We start from the raw sequence: 8,788 nt of genomic DNA, 5'->3' as shown, positions 1-8,788 counted from the left end.
TCTTAATTAAGTAGCTTACATGAATTTTGGACCAGCTTTTATAACTTGTCACACATTTTGATTTAGACGCTACTACTCGAGCTTTCTTGTATGACATGGCTTTGTTGAATTGGCTAATGGGAAGGACTAAGGAGTATTAAGAAAACTTTGGACTATTTCAATTCAATCTCCAAGTCAATAAACATATATACACATATATACACCGGTATACATCTCAAGGCACATACTCATACAGATGTTTAATTTCTTCCAATCACAAAAAATTAAAGAAAAATACTTTTCACAAAAAAGACTAAAAATATGCATTCTAATATGATTTGTGTGGAATATTTAATTAAATTGAAAGATTATATAATTAGTGTTTAAACTCATGATCTCTATTATAATATTATGTAAAATTATCACTTATTTTAAAATGTTAAGTTAATAGAAAAATATATATATTTAATTATTTTTATTATATTATTACTAGTAAGTAAAACTTAAACAGATTATATATTGGCCCTTAGCCAAACGAGGCATAGAGCATTGTTCATCTCCACAACTCGATAAAGTTCGTTGAATCGTTGAATCGTTGGGTCGTGGTCGGCAAAAGCATGATGTATCAATGTATCAAACACCAAAGAAGGTTTCTCGTGATGGTCGGGGGAACATTATTTTGTTTAGATTCTGCATTTCTCTGAATGGAATCTAATTTTGGTATACAGTCAACAAAAGGGGGAAATATAATTAAAAGAAAACTAAAGTTAAAAAAAAAAAAAAAGGATTTATGGTGTGCTGTAATTTTCACGCACAAAGAGATGAAGTCTGACCCAACATCTAAACTGATATTATCACAACAATCTTATCCATTTTAAAGCCCTAATGAATTTAATGAACTTTTGCAATTACCGTCTGTTAAAGACGAACTACCATTTAAGCAACACATGTTGTACTGTTTGATGATCTAAGAGTACCTAACTTTTATTAATAAGAAATGAGAAACATAATTGCAGCTGTGAATTATTTTAAAAAAATATGATATTTATATAAAAATATTATTTAATAATAGATTTTATTATTTTTTAAAATAATTATATAATATTTACACACGATTATACGTAGTATTATTTAAAATAAAATATTTTTTTCTAAAAGTTTCCTGGCCACAAAAGTAAAAAAAAAAAAAAAATTAATTGGAGTTGAGGATGCTGATAGAGCTGCCCCCACAGAGCAACACCTGTACCATGATATGTACCCATCGGAGGGTCACGAGGTTGTTCTCTTTTCTTTTTCCTTTTGCTCTCTTTTCTCTCTTTTACGTTCTTTGTTTTCGGTAAAGAGGCACCAAGTTGCTGGATGGTCATTTCTTGGAGGTCACAAAGGTTACGTTCAAGTACATTTTTATTTTTTATATTTTTTTGGAAAAAAGGAAATCTAGTTTGAAACCTTTTACTCCAAATTTGACTTTGATGACTTGGTAGCTTTTTCCCCCTTAAACGATTTGAAACTAAAATAAATAAAAGCATTTATTTTTTTATTTATTAATTATATAATTAAAATAATGTTTTATGTGAACATGCATCTCGTGATAGAGTGGAATTACAAAAACTGCAGTTATTTTTATTACTTTCTTATATATTTTATTAATGTGATTCTTTACATCATTTTTTTAATAAAAAATAATTGATTTGATCATCACATTAATTGAGTGTATAAAAAATACATAAAAGTAAATATATGTAACAGAATTCGTGGAATTAAATATCACCCCATTTATACTCTTAAAATTATCTTATAATAAGGTAAAAGAAGTTCCAAAAAGGATTGAGAGTTAATAATTATTGATTTATTATTGTTAATCTATATTACATAATGATATATGTAGGTGGGTGCGAAGAACAGTGGCTTATTTGATCATCTATTTTATTTTTAGGAGCATAAATTAATAAAGTGGAGCCTGATTCAACTTCTGAGTTGGAGCTCTATTTCAGTATTTTGTTTAGTCAATCATGTTGGGGAAGACCAAGTTTGTTTGCTAAGCATGAATGCTAGTCGTGTCAAACTTAAATTGTCGTGTCTCATTTTTTAATAATTTGTTTTGTTTTTTTAAATCCTTTTATTTGATAATAAAAAAAAAAAAAAAACCCCACACTATTACTTAATCTTAACTGTCCCAAATCATTATAGGATTTTCCATTGTACTCAAAGTTAATATATTTGTTTCTTTCTTCTTCAAGCTTGGATCATGAGTACCGAAGAAGTGTCATGCAATCCCGCCCTCCCACTTTTTCTTCAGCTATTATTTACTGTGAATCTAAACGCATCACAAACTTTAGATGATCAAACAGGTAAAGTCTGAAGAGTTTCAAACGCACAAGCTTTAACAAACGCTAATGATACTATGGCTCTAATTTATACCGCTAATTTTATGGTATCACATTGTAGCTTATTAAAAAAATATATATTCATATAGTTCTCAAAAACATTAAAATAATAGGATTAAAATTTTAGATTTTGGAGCCGTTTGGATTTAAAAATCATATTACCTCATCATTATAATTTTCTTAAATTTTCACGTAAAATTTAATAAATAATTCAATTTTTTTAATTTTTAAAATAATAATAATATTAAAAAATCATATTCTAACTATATTTTATTTAATTTTTATATATTTTATCTTATCTCATTATCTAAATAAGTCATATATTTTTATGTTAAGAAAATATATTTGAAATTATAAATTATGTAATCGCTACGTAATTATTTTAAAAAAAATAAATTAAACATGAGATTTATATAAAAAAATTTGTCTTTTAATGATGAATTATATATATTTTTAAAATAATTACGCAATAATTTTATAATTATACGTCAAATTACTCTTTAATGTTTGTGTTCAATTTTTTTTTTAATAAGTCAAATGATGGTATAAAGTAGGGGCGGGGTAGCATTTTAGTTAGAACCATTTTTTTTTTTTTTCTCCAACTTTTTCCGTTTGGCGTTAGGAGAAAGTTTCTCACCTATTAAGGCTAGAAGTAGAAGCAAGAGCCAAACAAAGAAACAGAATTAAAACAGCAGAAAAGAAAGTAGATACAGCGAAGTCAACAGGAAGGAAGTCTGCTAAGTGGCTGCCTTTCTTTTTCCTTCATTATTATAGCTTTTCCCATTGCCAACACTTCAGAAACGGTTGCAAATCATCACGGAGAAACATAGGCCTCCTCCGGCATCTTCCTTTCATAAACTTTATTTACACATTATTTTTTCTTTTCTTTTCTCTTTAGAAAAAAAGTTTCAACTATTCTCTCTCCCTTTCTCTTCTTTTTTTAATTTCTGTAGGACCTGTTTTTTTTTTTTTAATTATTAGCATTCTTTTATTCAATTGCTTGTGCGAACTAATAAGAAGAAGAAGAAGAAGAAGAAGAAGAAGCTGCAGCAGCACCATAAACAACTAAAACAAGAAGCTTGGCTATTTTTGGAGTTCAATTGGACCGGTGAGAGGAAGTTCTCGATTACTCAGTTCCTGTCCTTTTTTTAATTATTAGTTTTTCTGATTTTGTGGAGTTTTAAAGGCTGTATTTTAAGGGTTTTTGTTTCTTCCTATTCATAACGATCGATTATGTGTTTTATGGTGCAGTTTGCGAATTTGAGGAAGGTTCGTGATTTGGGGTGGTGGTCGGTTTGAGACTTGGACTGGATACGTCTACAGGAGTTGGATGTTCAGAATCTAGTTGAAAAAGTTGTAGAGGCTGTTGAGTTTTTTTTATGGATAGCTTATGTTGTTTCCCTCATGTAAGGATGTTTCCAATACTTCACGTCCATCAAATGATCTTTCTATACTAACTATAATATTGTGTTGCGTGAAAGCTCAACCAAAAGGCTGAAAAGGCATGGTTTTCAGTTTTTTGTGGGGGCTATTTGTGTGATTGATTTGAGACTTTGTTTTAGGTGCCTCAGTTTTCTTTTCAGGGTTATAGACGATGGATGAATATCATAAGTGCGTTATTTTATAGAGCTGAAGTGATAGACTTTGGCAGGTTATGGAGGGATTATTGATCATCCTTTGTTGTGTAACTTACATAACCACGGACGTAGCTGTGATGTTTAAGGGTGTCAAAGTATCTACTTGCTTTCTGTAGTGAGTTCGTTGGGGATATTTTAGGCCAGACTCTCCTTTAGGCTGGGTTGCTGAAATTGTGTAAGAGATGTTGAACATGTTGCACTATTAAGCCACGTCTTTTAGGACAGCCTGATGCGCTGAATTGAACTAACTGCATGTTTTCAGAGTAGCAAGGCCTTCCATATTGTTTCCGTTGTAGCAAGGTGGGGTGGTGCCCCTCTTTGGTCCCTCCCCATCCCTCAAACAGCACACAACACAGAGCCTTGACGACCAAAAAAGAAGGGGGTAAAGAAAGAAGTATAAAAAAAAAAAAATAAAGACGGAATTGGAGGAAAAACAAAGAAGCAATTTCCCATCTTGATAGGTCAGAGAAAAGGTCCCCGTGTTGATAACTTTCAGTGCTTTATTTGTTTGTGATGATGTAGTTAATCAAGCATGATAGTGATTTCTTCGTTTAATTTTCTTTCTGCTGCTGTATAAATGGTTTGAAAATTGCAAACTACCATTTGTTTGCTTCTGTGCCTTATGATTGCATCTAAGCCAGGCTAGATTTTTATTGTGGTCTTTGTTATTCATAATTTTGTTATGTAGCTTGTAGCACGTTCCTCATCTAGCTCTGGTAAAGGAAGAAGCCATGACGGGGTAATAAAGTATGGTTTCAGCCTAGTAAAAGGGAAGGCTAATCATCCGATGGAGGATTATCATGTTGCTAAATTTATGCAGATTAAGAGACATGAATTAGGGCTGTTTGCCATATATGATGGCCATTTGGGAGATACTGTTCCTGCCTACCTACAGAAACATTTGTTTTCCAACATCCTAAAGGAGGTGCGATGTTAATTTGAAAGATGAAGAGATCATTGTATTTTTCAGTCTCACTAAGTTCCATATTAATTTTTTTGGGGTGTGTTCTTACTCTTTCTAATTTTATCATCCTAGGAAGAATTTTGGGTTGACCCCCAGAGATCTATCATAAAGGCCTATGAGAAGACAGACCAGGCAATTCTCTCACACAGCTCTGACTTGGGGCGGGGTGGGTCCACAGCTGTAACTGCAATTTTGATAAACGGGCAAAAATTATGGATAGCCAATGTTGGAGATTCCCGAGCAGTTCTCTCAAGAGGGGGCCAGGCAGTACAGATGACTATAGATCATGAGCCCAACACTGAGCGAGGCAGCATCGAGAACAAAGGCGGTTTTGTCTCAAACATGCCAGGTTTCACACAAAACACGTTTAGAAAGTCTGTCTTTATGTCGACTTATCTAAAATTAATATAGCATAACTATGTTTTCTCTGAAACAATTCATCAATTTCTATCAGTCATCTTGTAATTCTTCAAATTTCTGGTATGGTTTGCAATATTTGGGTTATTGCTGCATTTAATGTATAGCTAGAGTTCCTCAGGGGGAAAATAATTCCATATGTTTTTAATCTATACATAATCACCTGCATGAAACTTTTGTAAGCACAATTTGCTGCGGCATTGATGAGATTTTGGCTGGCTATTTACTTTGACATGCACCAAAGTAATCTTAAAAGTAAAAGAGTGAATCATGTAATTGTTTCCACTTGATCAGCCAGGGAACCTCTGTGCTTATTCTTGAGATAATTTGTTGTGACTGATCAGTTCTCTGTCATGGAGAATCACTCTGTTGATCCTCATTGCAAGGATTATATGTCATAGCCTTGATTTAACCATGCAAATCATATTTCTTTCCAGTAAACTAATAACTTTTTACAAACAAAAACATAAATAATTTTTGTTATTGTTTGATTCAGACCCTCCGTGATTAGTTCACAGAATTTTCATGTCACTTTTTGTAGGGCTACAATGATGAATCATTAAGGCATCTAGATATCTCTCATGGTTAGATGGGATTTAGTACTTCCCTGCTCTGGGTACAAGACAACCCAGAAAAAAGAGTTTGCTTACACTATCTGTTAGTCATGAATTTAACTGTATCTACTGAACAAGGAATAACTTATTATTCTTAAGACCACCTGGGCATTTTAGAAAAATGTAGGGAGTTCACATTTGGATGCTTGTTGTCCAAAAGATTATAAGGCAGTACAATAATTCTAGCCAGCAAGGATCAACAGGAACTGCATTGTAGCCTTTTTTCGGATCCTCATCTTAAGATTTAAGAAACTTTAATGTGGGTTTTGCTCTCTAGTTTGGCTGGGTTGATTTGGAAGAGGGACGTGTATATTCTTATAACTAGGTCTCTTGGATGGGGTAACACAAACATAGTGGATATCCTCTATTGAGAAGGAAAAAACAAGAAAATTCTCTGCATCCATGTAAAAGGTGATAGCTCTAATCATCATATGCTGGTTAATTCAACTCCTGAAAAAACAGGATGCAGGAGGATTTTCCTTCTGAAGTAGGACTTCTAATCCTGGGTAAAGAAGCGGGTTCGTCCCTGGTACATCCATCTTCTGTTGATATGCTTCTCCACGTGTCTTAAGTGTCTCTTGATTTGGTTGACTAGTTTTTGCTGATCAGCAAACTTCCTGATATCATGTTCTCTTAAAGTAGATCCAATCTTAAGAAGAAGTTCAGATGGTGATTATTTTAGGATGTTTTTTCAATCTGCTTTAACTGTGCTAATAAATTTGAAGTAAGTGTATCCTTATTTTGATTTTTGTGCCTTTACCATACTAGGTTATTCTTGACCACTTCATTCTTGTCTCTAAGGCACGTAGGATACATTCTGAAACTTGAACGATATTCTTGTACCATAATCTGATCAAGAAGAACTTTACAAACATGGTGGCCTCCTATATTTATGTTTGAAGAGTTGGCCTTTTTTCGGATTTTAAGAAATTCACATTTTTCCTCCTTGATTTTTCTGTCCAGCTATATGAGACATATTTATTTGAAGTCCTGAGTAACTTCAATTCTAATTGCCAACAATATAACAACAGAGCAAGCCAAAGTTAGAATGGTATGCATCTGTGACTTGCATATGTCATGACATGCAATGTAGCCAGCTTTTATAAATTAACTCCTATGGTGTTCTTTCACGTTAAACTTTCGGGTGTAGTATGCTTTTTGTGGAGGTTTGATTTTGTGAGTTTGGAAGCCTGGTATGTTTACAATGTTAATCTGATCTCTGCTACACCTTCTCAGGAGACGTCCCTAGAGTCAATGGACAGCTGGCAGTTTCTCGTGCTTTTGGAGATAAGAGCCTTAAATCACATTTGCGATCTGACCCAGACGTACAAAATGCCACTGTAGAAAATACTGAGATTCTAATCCTTGCTAGCGACGGTCTTTGGAAGGTAAATATCAATATCTTTTTCCTCTGCTGCATTGGTAGTAGACACTGTTACACATTCACACGAAAATTGCACATGATTGTCTGCATGGTGCTTCCATCAGAGAGAGCCTTTGAAAGATCCTTTTGTTTTTATGCCTTTTTGCATGGTATAATCAGGTAATGGCAAATCAAGAAGCAGTTGACATTGCAAGAAAGATCAAGAATCCACAGAAGGCAGCTAAACAATTAACAACTGAAGCATTGAAAAGAGACAGTAAAGATGATATTTCTTGTGTTGTTGTTAGATTTAGAGGGTGAGACCCTTAAAATCACCTTGCTTTCCAGGTGCATTATATATTGCTATAATAAGAGTCATTTCACACAGGATGCCAGTTTATGGTCAGACCGCCAACAAATAGACACCGGGTTGGGGTAACGCATTCTTAATTTTCAGAAATGTGGAATTTGTCTAAGCAAAAAGAAAAAGTTAGCAGAAAAGACTGTAAATTTTTATTTATTTTTTCTGTATCAGTGTTTGATATTGTTTGATTTATTTTTGAAAGTGAATTAGAGGAGCATGATATGACATTAGTTTGTTTCCCTCAAGGAACATGTTTTCTTGGGGCTGTGTAGATGAAGAATATGCTTTAGTTGTGATCAGTGGATTGCTTTTTGTGTTAACACTCTGGGTGTTCCTACCCATTGTCATTACCTGATTATTAAACATGTTCAGGAATAGGCTTATCTACTTTGCATTATCCATTCATTATCAGTCTCTCTTTTTTCTTCTATTCTTGCTGATCAACATTCTCCCAAGTTGTGTGGAAAACTTTACCTTCTGGAGTTTCTTAATTCATAATCTTCTTGGAATATTGATATTTTAGGTATTCACCTTCAATATTTCTATTGTACTGAGATTTTTTAATTATTTATTTTGATTATTTTTCAGATGGAACAAGTAAAAGTTATAAAAAATAATATTTTTGTTTATTTTACTCATCATTAATGAGATATTTAAAACTGTTACGTAATATTATGAGAAATTATACTTGAAAAGTGTGAAAGCGCCATATAATCATTATGAAAAAAGTGAATAAATACAAAATTTACATGTAAAGAAAATTCATTTTTAAATGGTAAATTTCACTTCTTTTTTTTTTTAAATGACTGTACAGTATCTACACATCTCATGATTGTATAAAGTATTACTCTAAGAGCAGTCTCATTGGATTATGTATATCCAAAAATAAGTGTACCTTTTAACTATAAGATAGAAAATTCATTTGCAATGAATTAGCCATTAGCAAATTTTGTAGCTTTTTTAGCTACAGTAATTGTAAAGAAAATACTAAATTTGATATCTATTATACATATACCAAATATTTATTATATTTTATTTTTTTATAATACTCTCTTTATTCTCT

The 8,788-nt window shown here is 32.5% G+C and overlaps 1 protein-coding gene across 2 annotated transcripts; it reads left to right on the top strand.

Moving 5' to 3' along the window:
* The first annotated feature begins 2,988 nt into the window (after window positions 1-2,988).
* LOC122316793 (probable protein phosphatase 2C 10) lies at window positions 2,989-8,112 on the top strand. Of its 2 annotated transcripts, XM_043133581.1 has the most exons (6): window positions 2,989-3,474; window positions 3,618-3,772; window positions 4,692-4,928; window positions 5,040-5,316; window positions 7,235-7,386; window positions 7,542-8,112. In XM_043133581.1, the coding sequence occupies exons 2-6, from the start codon at window positions 3,746-3,748 to the stop codon at window positions 7,680-7,682; spliced, it is 834 nt and encodes a 277-aa protein (XP_042989515.1). In that variant the 5' UTR covers window positions 2,989-3,474; window positions 3,618-3,745; the 3' UTR covers window positions 7,683-8,112. The 2 variants fall into 2 exon arrangements, with proteins under 2 accessions (XP_042989515.1, XP_042989516.1); XM_043133582.1 differs by lacking the exons at window positions 2,989-3,474; window positions 3,618-3,772 and adding an exon at window positions 3,781-4,464.
* Window positions 8,113-8,788: the final 676 nt, after the last annotated feature.

This window comes from Carya illinoinensis, chromosome 7 (assembly GCF_018687715.1).
Source record: "Carya illinoinensis cultivar Pawnee chromosome 7, C.illinoinensisPawnee_v1, whole genome shotgun sequence".
NCBI lineage: Eukaryota > Viridiplantae > Streptophyta > Magnoliopsida > Fagales > Juglandaceae > Carya > Carya illinoinensis.
This window is presented reverse-complemented; position numbering and strand designations above follow the sequence as displayed.